Source organism: Trachypithecus francoisi, unplaced genomic scaffold (assembly GCF_009764315.1).
Source record: "Trachypithecus francoisi isolate TF-2019V2 unplaced genomic scaffold, Tfra_2.0 Lachesis_group17, whole genome shotgun sequence".
Lineage (NCBI taxonomy): Eukaryota > Metazoa > Chordata > Mammalia > Primates > Cercopithecidae > Trachypithecus > Trachypithecus francoisi.
This window is the reverse complement of record NW_022681462.1, coordinates 99,283,774-99,296,349: the sequence shown is the minus strand read 5'-3', so window position 1 is coordinate 99,296,349 and position 12,576 is coordinate 99,283,774. Positions and strand designations below refer to the sequence as shown.

The following is a 12,576-nucleotide window of genomic DNA, read 5'->3' as shown; positions in this document are numbered from 1 at the left end:
GCAAAGGAAGATGTTAGTAGAGGGGGAGGAGAGAATTCCACCTGCAGGGGCTGCTCAAGTACTCAGCTTTGCCATGTATGTCAGCACTTCAGTCTGACCCACGTCTCTCACCTGGCTTCTGCTCCTCGTCCCCCAGTCGCTGATACAGACAGGCCCCTGGCTCCTTCACTCACCCACCCAACACACTTCTGTGGAGCACATGCTGTATGTCAGGCGCTGGACCAGAGGCCAGAGGCACACTGATGCACAGTGCTGGCATAGTTCCTGCTTGAAGAGTCAAGTAGGGAAGTTGGACTGAAAGAGACGAATTTCTAATTAGATGTTTACAAAAGTGTTTTAAAGTATAGGAATCTGAGAAAGAATATAATAGAAGGACCTGATATAGATAAAGATTTAGGGTAGGGTTTTTTGGTTTTTGTTTTTCTATTTTGTTTCTGATACAGTCTCCAACAGCCAGCACGCGGTGCCCGGAACACAGTAGGTACTCGGCTCTTTCTTGAATGAGCGGCAGACCTCCCTGAGGAGACATGGATCTGAAATCTAAAGTATGAGTAGGAGCCGGCAGATAAGGAGTGGGGGAAGAAAGTTCCAGGCAGGGTCTAGGTCTTCAGGCAGGAAAAAGGACAAGGTGACGTCAACTCAGTGAAAAGGAGAGTGGCCTGAAACGAAACTGCATAGAAAAGCCTTAGGGATGTGGACAGTCCCAGACCTCTTGCAAAAGGTTTTAGATTTTATCCCAAATCTGTTGGGAAGCTCTTGAAGAGATTGAAGCAGAGGATCATTTGTTTGCACTCCTGGGATGTGCCAGGTGCTATTAGGGGTTTTGGTGATGCAGTAAGGAGGAAAGCAAAGTTCTTGCCTTCATGGACCCTGGGGTCTCATGGGGGAGGCAAGTAGGAAACACGAGCCAATATGTAACTGAGTTTATGAAAAGGCAAAACAGTGATGGGGAGAGAGACAGTGATGTGGGTTAGACGCAGCTTCAGGAAGCTTCTTGGCTGTAACAAGATTACTCTGCATGTTGCAGAGAAGGAACCAGATAGGACAAGGGTGGATGTGGGCAATTGCTTGGAAACACAGCTCCTGTCCCTGTGCAGCCCAGAGGTGACGATGGCCCAGCTGACCTCGTGACAGTGAAAGTGGAAGGTGTGGACTGACGAGAAATCTTTTCCTTGTGGAATTGCCATGCCTGTCTGCGTACCTTCCCAGAGCAGGCTATGCCGCCAGTGACCTACCTTTGTATACAATTGTTTCTTTTCCTAGAAGGCCTCTTTCCTCTGTGCCCTCCCTGTCTTCTGTTCCTTCTAGGACCCAGCTCATGGATCATTCCTGCTTTGCAATGCTTCTTCCTTTTGCCTTTTCTTCCTCCTGTGTTGCTGCCACACCTCTACTTGTCTCCATGATGACATCTTCCTCGTGTCTCTGTGCTGCTGAACTATACACTCCTAAGGAAGAGGCCATGTCATTTGTTTTATATCTGCAGTGTGTGGTGCATTTACCTGGCGCATATTTGCAGCAGTGAATTGCACTGTGCACTTAACTGAGCTCTGCTTTGGAATTCTTAATACAGCTTTGATGATGTTGCATTTCTAAAGCTCTTGAGATCAGGTGGCAAAGGAGGATGTGCCAAGTGGTTCATCCAAAGTTAAAAGAGAACTTCAGCCATTAAAAAAAAAAAAAAAGTGAAATCATGTCTTTTGTAGCAACAGGGATAAAACTGAAAGTCATTATCTTAAGTGAAACAAGCCAGCCACAGAAAGACAAATATCGCATGTTCTCACTCCTAAGTGGGTGCTAAAAAAGGCATACCAATGGATGTAGAGAGCAGAGTGACAACAGAGTCTCAGGAGGGTGAGGGGAGTGGGGATGATGAGAAATTACTAATACTTAATAGGTACAATGTATGTTATTCTGGTGTTGGATATCCTGAAAGCCCTAAGTTGACCACCAGGCCTATAACGAAACTGCACTTGTACCCCCATGAATTTATATTTAAAAAATTTAAAAGATAGCTCATCTCTACTTAGAGGGTGGAAAAGACCTTGAAATTGTATAGTTTTCAAGATGAATTATTTTATGGAGACTCAAAATTCTGACTTTGTGATGAACATGCAAATTACTTCTTCAGTTCTCATGTCAGGCAATTTAGGAAGTGGGTCGCTTCCTTGCTGATATTTTATTTTTAAGAAGAAGCTATTCTGGGATTTCCTTTTTTCCCCTCCCTTTATTTTGCCCAAACCAGTCAGTTGGGTAGCAACAGACCACTTGTGGAAAAGTGAAGTAGTTGGCCTTTTATGGACATGAGCTCAGTAACCTTTAAAAATATGAATCTTCCATGACTTCCTTTTTGGATATGAGAGAGAGTGTGTACGCTGCCTGCTCTTCAAATCAGTCAAGCAGCTTGACTTTCTTAATTCACGTTCTGGAGGATACAACGTGGAGCCTGAGCAACTCAGCTGCAGAGTTCGAGAAGAGCTTACAGCCGTGCGTGTTTCCACGTGTGGGGGCTCCTCTCATTCCCCCATCACACACGCCCAGTCTCCGCTTCTCGTCCCCAAAGGCACGGCTTTGCTGGTGGGTACTGTGCCCTGCTGGGCAGACATGGGCCTCTGCGTGCTGCTGTGCTCCGCCAGGGTGAAGAGGCCACTGTATAAACTAGATTCCAGGGCTCAGGTTTGGCTGTTGACCCTTGGAACTACTTAGATATGCGTTATTTTGCTTTTTCTTCATTTTTTTCTTTTCACTTTAAGTGTTCTTAAAGAATACTTCATGTTCTTTTATTTTTATTTCATTTAAGGAAGGCATTTTCATCTCAACCTCATTCCTGGAATATCTTGAAAACTTGTCTTACTAGCCTTTGCCGCTGAGCATTGCAGATCCTGTACTCTAGCGGAATCGAAGTAGGGCATTATAACATTAGAAAACAAAGACAGCCATGATTTGGCCAGGCACGGTGACTCATGCCTGAAATCCCAGCACTTCCGGAGGCCAGTGGGGGTGGATCACCTGAGGTCAGGAGTTCCAGACCAACCCGGCCAACGTGGTGAAACCTGGTCTCTACTAAAAATACAAAAATTAGCCGGATGCGGTAGTGCACACTTGTAGTCCCAGCTATTCGGGAGACTGAGGCTAGAGAATTGCTTGAACCCAGGAGGCGGAGGTTACAGTGAGCTGAGATCATGCCACTGCACTCCAGCCTGGGCGACAGAGCGAGACTCTGTCTCAAAAAAAAAAGACAGCCATGGTTTGAAAGGTGATGAGTGTTGAATTGACTTGTTCTTTAAGCCAATACCTGCTGGAAACCACTGTGACCAGCTGTTGCTCAGTGAACTTGGGGTGCATGGTCAAGATGAGCCTCAGCCCCGGATGCTGCAGAAGCTCGCAGAGGAGGGAGCAGCGGGTGTCATAGGCAGACCTCGTCAGCAGACACTGCATTGGAATGTGGTAGCGTGAAGGCTGCAGGAGGGGCCCCAGCACAGTGTATGGGGCCCAGAGATGAAAGGGGCTACTCTGCTTGGTGGGTTTGATGATTGCCTCTAAGTGGGCATATTTTAAAGGCTAGAAATACACCCCTTCTAGCCTGGCGGGGCAGGCTAGAAAATGTTTAATAGACAACAAAATTTGATTGGGTAATGTTGATGGTAAAAGTTCTGTGAAGCTTGGAAAAGTGTTAATGGGCTCAAGAAAATTTGCTGGGGCTATGTACTTAGGACTGTCATAGTGACAGCAGCCAGCGGAGAGGGAATAGTGTTCCTTTTCTTGAAGCTTCTCCTGATGCCAGGGCTGAGTGCACTTTGAAGGGGTGTCTGGGTGCCAAGACATGCCTCAAGGAGGGTACGGGAAGGTCAGCCCTTTGAAAAATCAGAGGGAGGAGATTTTCCAGGTAGGTGGATGGTGAAGGTTGGCTGGGCTATTACAAAGATGAATTCTAAATCTAAATCCAAATTCATATTGTTATTCCAAGTACACCGTTCAATGTCATGCTGGAAACAGTGTCCTGAGGAGAAGTCTCTGAGCACTTGATTCCGCTACAGGGCTGATGCTCACGCGCTCTCTCTCTCGCTCTCACACACACACTCTCTCTCGCTCTCACATACACACTCTCTCTCGCTCTCACACACACACTCTCTCTCGCTCTCACACACACACACACTCTCTCTCTCTCTCTCTCTCTCTTCCCCCCTCCTCTCTCCCTTCCTCCCTCCCTTCCTCCCTCCCTTCCTCCCTCCCTTCCTCCCTCCCTCTCCCTCTCCCTCTCCCTCTCCCTCTCCCTCTCCCTCTCCCTCTCCCTCTCCCTCTCTCTCTCTCTCTCTCTCTCTCTCTCTCTCTCTCTTTCTCTCTTTCTCTCTCTCTCTCCCCCTCCCTCTCTCTCCCCTTCTCCCTCCCTCTCTCTCTCCCTCTCCCTCCCTCCATCTCACTGTAGGGAGAATTGCCAGGTCGCAAAGGTTCTTGAAGCTGTACACCTGCTCCCTCTCCCTGGGTGGTTTTGCATTTATCACCTGTAATATTTTTCCTGTTCTTTATCTTAGGTCTTAGAAATCTCTGTCCTCCTACCTATTTCACAAGAATTTGAAGTGATTAAGAAAATAGTTACATAAAGAAAAACACGTAAATAAAATACAAGAATTAGATGAGCTCAGAAACATACTCTGTATTCAGAAAAAAACCTGTTAAAATACAGGAACAAGAGTATAACATAAAGAATTATGTGTCTATCTAACGATGAATGAGAACATTCTAGCAGCCTGACCTCTGTGACTCCTAATAAACACAGGTCAGTGTTCATGCCCCACGGCCTGTGTGTCCCTCCCCTTCCTCCTTGGAGTTGCTGCATTAAACATCACACTGCAGTGTTTTCACAGCGCCTTTTGTGTGTCATGTACTTGGTCTGGGAAACGCCCACAGAGCTACTGCTGAGTTTAAAAGAAGTAAACATCATTTCACATGATACGTACGAAACCCAGATCACTTTTTAAAGATAGTCTCCTTGTTATCCAATAAACTGGCTAAAGTTGGTGACAGTCCATCCTTCATTAAGTTATTTATTCATTCAATAAATGGCATGTGCTTGAAATATGCCAGACTTTGCGGGTGATTTGTGCCTCCTAGAACTTCAGATCTAATGAGGGAATTCTGTTTTAAACAATCACACTAGTGAATACATAATTGCAGTTGCAACAAGTGTTTTGAAGAAAAATACAAAATGTCCTGAGAAAGTATAGGAAGGCCTCTTATAGGGGAATAACTTGTAGGGGATTATGGAAGGCCTGGCTAACCAGGGTATGTTTCACCTAAAACTTGAAGAACGAGTGGGAATCAGCCAGGCGAAGCAGACACACCTTAGGAGAAGCCTTTAGAGAGAAGAAACGGAGTGCAGAGGGCCTGGGGCAGGAGAATTTGGTGGCCACAGAGGAAGGGAGAAAAGGCCGGTGTGTCTGGAACTGAGTAAACAAAGTGGGTGGAATGGTGTGGTTTGAGACTGGAGCTGCAGACAGGGGCCACATTACATGGGCCCTGGAGACCTTGTTATGGGTTAGAACTTTCTCCTTAGCTCATGGAAATGCCCTTTCTTCATTCCTCTCAAAAGGGTTACACACAGCACCCTCCAGAGGCGGCACTGAACACCAGCCCATGACTGCAGCGGAAAAACTTGTCCAGCCTCTGTTGCATTTCCTGAATCACTTGTTATAGGTGACCTCATGGCATTGAGTTCTCAGCCTTAAAAAAAAAAAAAATTCCTCTTGATACAAATATCAGGTTCTCCATCTACGGTTTCCTACCCCACAGATACAGAGTGTAGCCATCAAAGCTGCTTGATTCTTTTCTGCATTCTTGCTCTCTCTCTCTCTCTCTCTCTTTTTCTTTCTGTCTTTCTTTCTTTCTTTTTTTTTTTTTTGGAGGCAGTCTCACTCTGTCGCCAGGCTAGAATGCAGTGGTGCGATCTCGGCTCACTGCAACTTCCGCCTCCTGGATTCAAGCAATTCTTGTGCCTCAGCCTCCTGAGTAGTAGCTTTTTGTATTTTTGTATATTTTGTGTGTGTGTATTTTTAATAGAGTATTTTTAGGGGTTTCGCTATGTTGACCAGCTGGTCTTGAACTCCTGGTCTCGAGTGATCCTCCCGCCTCGGCCTCCCCAAATCCCTCACCCTGGGATTATAGGCTTGAGCTGCCACACCCAGCCTCTGCGTTCCTTCTCTTTTCCATGTAGCGGTCGCATGTTGCGGCACATTCTTTAGTGTCTTCCACTTGTGCCCCATGGCCTTTCTAGCCTCATATGCTTCTCTTTGGATGCTCAGAAGAAATCAATCAAAGCCCTTGCTGCTATTTGTCAGCAGAACGCGCTCCCGTTATAAATTGAAAATCAAGGCCTCATTTTATATGGGTTGAGAAAAATCTTAAATACTTAAGCGTATTGCAATGCCTTTTCTATTTGCTCCTGCTAATTTTGAGTATCATTTTATTCTTGGTTTGCCTGATATTTTAAAGTTCTGTTCATACAGTCTTTTCCCCCAGGAGTTACATAATGACTTCAGTCACTTTAAAGAAGTTTTTTAATCTGTCTGACAAAATTATTTTTTCCTGTGTGAAGTGTCATCTCTGTTTCCTCTTTTTCCCGCTAGTTTTTTTCAGGATGGACTCAAAGCCGTGGAAAGCCTCAAACCTTCCATTGAAACGCTGTCTACAGATCTTCACACGGTGAGTAGCTTCCCTCCCACCGCGATGTTAAAACCGTCTTACTGCAACAGACATTTTCATCTAAATGTTGCTTCTGTATAATCCTGTGTTTTCATGCTGTGCCGCCCACGTGGAGTGTGGCATTCCCACGCCTGTCCTCTGTCATGGTGGGAGGAAAGGTTTGACTAGCGAGGGAGGCAGTTGTCGCTTTGTGTGGAAATGGCCCCATGAGCGCCAACATTTCACTGTACCTCAGTCTTAATTTTCTGATTCGTTCTGTTGTGTGTGTGTTTTTAAAGATCAAACAGGCCCAGGATGAAGAAAGAAGGCAGTTGATACAGCTTCGAGATATTTTGAAATCTGCGTTGCAGGTTGAACAGAAAGAGGTGAGGGGATTTAATTTTGAAAGATTACAGTTTTAGCCCCATTCTTGGAGGCTTTGGGCCTGAAAAACGTGAAGTTCATGTCTTCTAGGAGCTCACAGTTCGCTCGGGCTGTGTCAGGCAGCAGTAAAACATTTAATGTATTCTTGCAATTTAGTTCTATAAAACCATCTTTTAAAATACGTTTATTTCAGGAGGAAGCATTTACTACATGCATGGCCTTAATGGCGGTGTGTAAACCCTGTGCTCTGTCAGTTGCTAGATAAGGAGCTCTTGGTGGCTTCGTCACAGAGACCATGTGTCCTTTGTGCCATTTATCCTGTACCTGGCCCTCTGTCGTTCCCCTACCCTGACATCCATGGACTCTGCCCCTTTGGGCCTAGGCACGTAGCAGGAGACCAGCTGGGGCTCTGCCATCCCTGAGGTTGTGTTCTGTACGACATGAGGCATGAGCTTTTCTTACAGCTGCCTCCATAGTGACAGACAGAAATCCTTAGTTCTCTTACTTTTCCTCTTTCTGTAATGCCATCTCTGTGTGCTAACATGTCAGCAGGGACAATTTGTGTTGTGGGGACTTGTTTTAAAAAAACCATTAAAAAGTTTTAAAGATAATTTTACTATATTTTCACTACAATGTGGGTATCATAATGTGAATTTAGTATAAATCCATTTCCTTGTCAATAAAAGGAATGTGTCTAAACGTATATCTAGTGATTTTAGAGGAATTGCTAAACTACTTGACAGAGCATAAAGTTCCCTGTAGGCAGTTTGGTGAGCTCTATTTTATTGTAAGTTCTTGTACTATAACTGAATATTGTTGTTTTTCTTCCAAATGCATTTACCTTTTGTGACCGAAGTCTAGGAGAGTAAGTAGTTCAGTATTTTAATAAATTGCAGAATTTTGCATGTTTTATTCATGAACATATATATATATGTGTGTGTGTGTGTGTATACATATATATATTCCTTTTATATGTTAATGGCTAGTAGCATTTTTTATTTTAACCCCTCACCTTTCATTGTTGTAGATTTTATTAAAGGCTGGAGAGTTTGCACAAATATTAGGGAAGTGGATATTTTCTGGGTTTACAGTTTACACTTTTGCTGCTGTTCCTTTGTGAAGATGAAGCAGGTCCCTCCCTCCCTCCCTTTCTCTCCCCTGACTGGCTGAATTCTACACATCTTTCTAGTCCCTCTGAAGCCCCACCTCTGGAGCGCTGCCTCTGATCACCCCAGCCCACAGTGATCTGAGTTCACAGAGCATGTCCTGTTTAAAAGCCCCATTTGAATCACAGCCTCTTCCTCTTTTTGAGTGTTGGCTGTGCCTTAAGTGCACAGGTGCCTTTTCTCCAGCCGGACCTCGAGCAGCTTGAGGATGCCACTCTGCCTTCTGAGCCATTCTTCCATTGCACTGTAGTGCCGCAGCACTCATTTAGTAGAATTTTGGTAAACATGGGTCAACTAAGTGAGACATTGGCAGAGCAAGGTTATATTTAGTACTAGAAATGACCTACAACACGGTGACTTCCTCCTTGTCTAGAGAATGTAGGCTCTGACGCTTTGATATTCCCAAACATGGGATATAAGCACTAAAAGAAAAAAGAACTTGGCATAAGGAGAAAATAGCGGCCTAGTTGTAATGAGGGGGAGGTAGTGTGAGGGCGGGAGCCAGAATGCCGTCCAAGGTGGCTGCTCCCCAGTGCGCCGTTGGAAATGATCGAGAACTGCCTTTGTCTAAGAAGGAGGATCCAACCCATGAAGCAAAGCTCAGGTTTAAAATAAGGCAGAGCAGCAGCTGGGGCCAAATAGCCCTCTGGGCACAGTGCAAAGGCTGTGTTTGCTTTGGCTGTGCAGAATTAGGAGGTTTGGGAAAATGGGCTGCTGTGAGAGAGCTGGTTATTTACAGCTTTGCAGGGAAGTATAACAAATTTACCAGCACAGACCAGAAGTTCTTTATAGTTTGTTGTTTTTTGTTGACCAGCCCATCTGCCCCTGATTGCACAGAGGGATCAAATGAACCTCCTTTACTATTTGTCTTTGGCTGTCTGCCCAGTTGGCTCTTTGTCAAGACCTAACTCAACAATCTCCTAGTTGTGGGGGTGTTGTGTTTTCTGTGTATCATGCTCTGCATTGCTTTTAGGTAATGGTATTCAGCAAGTTGGCAGTCTTTGAACACAATTGCATGTAATAAGCAGATGTGAATATGCTACATTTTCTGGCTTAAAATGATTTTCATGATGGGAGTTCCATTTTGTGTACCTCATATTTACAATAAGAATTGATCATTTGGTCATTATTGTTTAGGCTGTTACTCCTTTGGTTGGATTTTCTTCTGTGGCTTAGACAACTGAAGGTGTTAGAGGATTTTTATTCAGTGTTACAGAAATTCTAACCCTGCCTGTGTAATCACAGTTCATAGAAATTAAGTAACGTGGGCCGGGCGCGGTGGCTCAAGCCTGTAATCCCAGCACTTTGGGAGGCCGAGACGGGCGGATCACGAGATCAGGAGATCGAGACCATCCTGGCTAACACGGTGAAACCCCGTCTCTACTAAAAACTACAAAAAACTAGCCAGGCGAGGTGGCGGCGCCTGTAGTCCCAGCTACCCGGGAGGCTGAGGCAGGAGAATGGCGTGAACCCGGGAGGCGGAGCTTGCAGTGAGCTGAGAGCCAGCCACTGCACTCCAGCCTGGGCGACAGAGCGAGACTCCGTCTCAAAAAAAAAAAAAAAAAAAAGAAATTAAGTAACGTGCCCCAAGAAACTGTGTTGATCGTTGGTAGAAGCCAGTGCTCCTCATTCTCTTCCTGTAAATACCATGCATCAGTTATTGAAGGAATGAAGAGTGGCCATTCCAGTGTGGTAGCTTCAAGCTGCTGTTTCTTTGTGACCGTGCAGCTTTGTTTTGGTGTGGAGCCTGTGCCATTCTGGTCCTGGTGACCTCACACTTCGCAATCACTGGCCATTCATGTTTTGTTCTTGATATTTTCTGCTCTCTGTAAGGAGAATACAATTGGTATTTCCATTGTTTTTCTTTGTGAAGGTTTTCTTTTTTTTTTTTTTTTTTTTTTTTTTTTTTTTTTTTGAGATGGAGTCTCGCTCTGTCACCCAGGCTGGAGTGCAGTGGCCGGATCTCAGCTCACTGCAAGCTCCGCCTCCCGGGTTTACACCATTCTCCTGCCTCAGCCTCCCAAGTAGCTGGGACTACAGGCGCCCGCCAACGCGCCCGGCTAGTGTTTTGTATTTTTTTAGTAGAGAGGGGGTTTCACCGTATTAGCCAGGATGGTCTCGATCTCCTGACCTCGTGATCCGCCCGTCTCGGCCTCCCAAGTGAAGGTTTTCATACTTGGAGAAAAGTTGAAAAATTGTGCAGTGACCACCCATAGGGCAATATTATACAATGAGGACTGGTCTCTGCACCACAGTGTTCAATTTTTGGAGAAGATCCTATCTACAGAGTTAAACCCATTGGCACTGCTCATCTTTGCTTGGGCTCTCTCCCCATCAGCCTCGCCTCCTGCCTTTCCCATCCCACGTCGTCTATCCGATGGAGTTCTGCCAGGACGGACCCTGCTGGGGTGCTGGCGGATTTCCAAAGCCTCATCACTGGTGTGCAGGCTCTCTGCTGTTTGATATGGAGAACCCAGACTTATGCGCTTCTATGGGGAGGATCAGGCTCTGGGATGTGGTCTCAGAGGTCTGAATGCTGAAACCAGCATGGTTTTCTCCTCTGCATGGTTTTCTCCTCTGCAGATTTCAAGTATGGTTGGTCGATGTCTCTGTCTCTCTGTCTCTCTCTCTCTCTCTCCACCGCCTGCTCATTCTTTCTCTCTCTGTCATCTTTGCTCCCTGTTTTTCAAGCATCCTGTCTAGTAGGATGTGGTAGAACAGTTTGTGCCACCCAGGCAGCCAAGGTTCACCACGCCATAATTTTCTTCTGCCTCTGGGTTTGTGTATCTTACATGCCCAAATCTGGCCTTCATCAGAGATCTCTGTCAGTGACCACCTGCCTGCCTCTCCTGCCGAGCTGCTAGGTAGCCTGGCTCTGGCCTCCATGTCAGCCTCAGCGGAGGATTCATTGTTGATTCACACATCCAGCTACCCTTTCCTCCACTGTTACTCTAAGCCAGCGCTCCACAGACACAACAGAACAAGACGATCCAGTTCTCACCTCTTCAGGGACTCATCCTCTGGGGGTGGGGACAGAGAAGCAATTGGGGCGCAGTGTGGTGAGAGCACTCGTGGACATCAGCTCCAGGAAGCAGTGTCTGCCCAGTGCAGGCTGGGCAAGTGCCATCGGGGATGACTTCCCAGAGGCTGGGATGGGGCTTTGAAGGATGATTAGGAGTTAGCAGGCCAGGCGTGGTGGCTCACAGCTGTAATCCCAGCACTTTGGGAGGCCAAGGCAGGTGGATTGCTTGAGTCCAGGAGTTCAAGACCATCCTGGCCAACATAGTGAGATTCCATCTCTACAAAGAAATAAAAAAATTGGCCAGTTGTGGTGGCATGCACCTGTAGTGGAGGTTGAGGTGAGAGGATCCCTTGAACCTGGGAGGTGGAGGTTGCAGTGAGCCAAGATCACACCATTGCACTCCAGCCTGGGCCACAGAACAAGACCCCATCTCAAAAAACAAACAAACAAATAAAAAACAACAACAAAAAAACTGGGACCTGGCAGGGATTAGCAAGCAAGAGTCCCAGCAGGTGGGGCTGGTGGAGAGGACAGCTTCTGCCTATGACGGGGTTGCCTGGGTAGCTGTATAGCAGAGCAGAAGAGCGTGGATCTTGGCATTTGAATCCTGGATCTTCCACTTCCTACCCTGCTCAGTCCTGGACCTCTCCATGTCGTGGTCTTCCAGTCTGTCAAATAGGAATAATACAGCCAACCTCAAGAGAGTTGTCAGGAGATCTAAGAGATCATTTCTGTAAAGCACTTACCATATTATCTTAATAAACAGGGACTAGTTCGTTCATTCATTCAACAAATACTGAGCTCCTAGGTGGTAAAGATACCATAGTAACCAAATTCCCTTCCCTCATGGTGTCACCCTCTTAGAGGTTGAACATTAATGGATATTGCTGTTGTTGTCGTGTGTGACATATCCCTTAGCCTCCTCGTTGGTCCATCCTGTGGCCCCATGTCTTCATGGCTCGTGTCCCTCTTCCCTCCTCCCTATCTGACTCAAGGTGCTGTCATACCCAGCTCTAGGCTCCTCCTCTTAATCCTGACCCAGCTCTTCCAGCTTCACCTGCCTCTCACCCACCTCTCTGTGTCCAGCCTGCATCATATTCCACGGTCCCCTCACACTTGGGGAGGAGGGACCTCCTCCTGTCCATTGCAGGGCATTTCCTGTTTACCTCATTTTTCAGGTTTTCCAGGCACTTTACAAGTGTGGCCAACGATCCTTACAAACCACTTTACAGGGTAGGCAATGTTTGCCCATGTCTGCAACTTTTTGTTTGTTTGAGACAGAGTCTCCCTCTGTTGCCCAGACTGGAGTGCAGTGGTGCGATCTTCGCT

General features: G+C 46.2%; 1 protein-coding gene across 4 annotated transcripts in view; it reads left to right on the top strand.

Moving 5' to 3' along the window:
• The window catches only part of ASAP2 (ArfGAP with SH3 domain, ankyrin repeat and PH domain 2), a 203,406-nt gene that overhangs the window by 120,412 nt on the left and 70,418 nt on the right, over positions 1-12,576 (top strand). For 2 of the 4 annotated variants that reach the window (XM_033176590.1, XM_033176588.1), the window contains exons 8-10: positions 6,621-6,696; positions 6,975-7,061; positions 7,916-7,924. In XM_033176590.1, the coding sequence (XP_033032481.1) occupies positions 6,621-6,696; positions 6,975-7,061; positions 7,916-7,924 (172 nt within the window). The remainder of the gene's footprint in view (positions 1-6,620; positions 6,697-6,974; positions 7,062-7,915; positions 7,925-12,576) is intronic. The other 2 variants (XM_033176591.1, XM_033176589.1) reach the window with 1 other exon arrangement.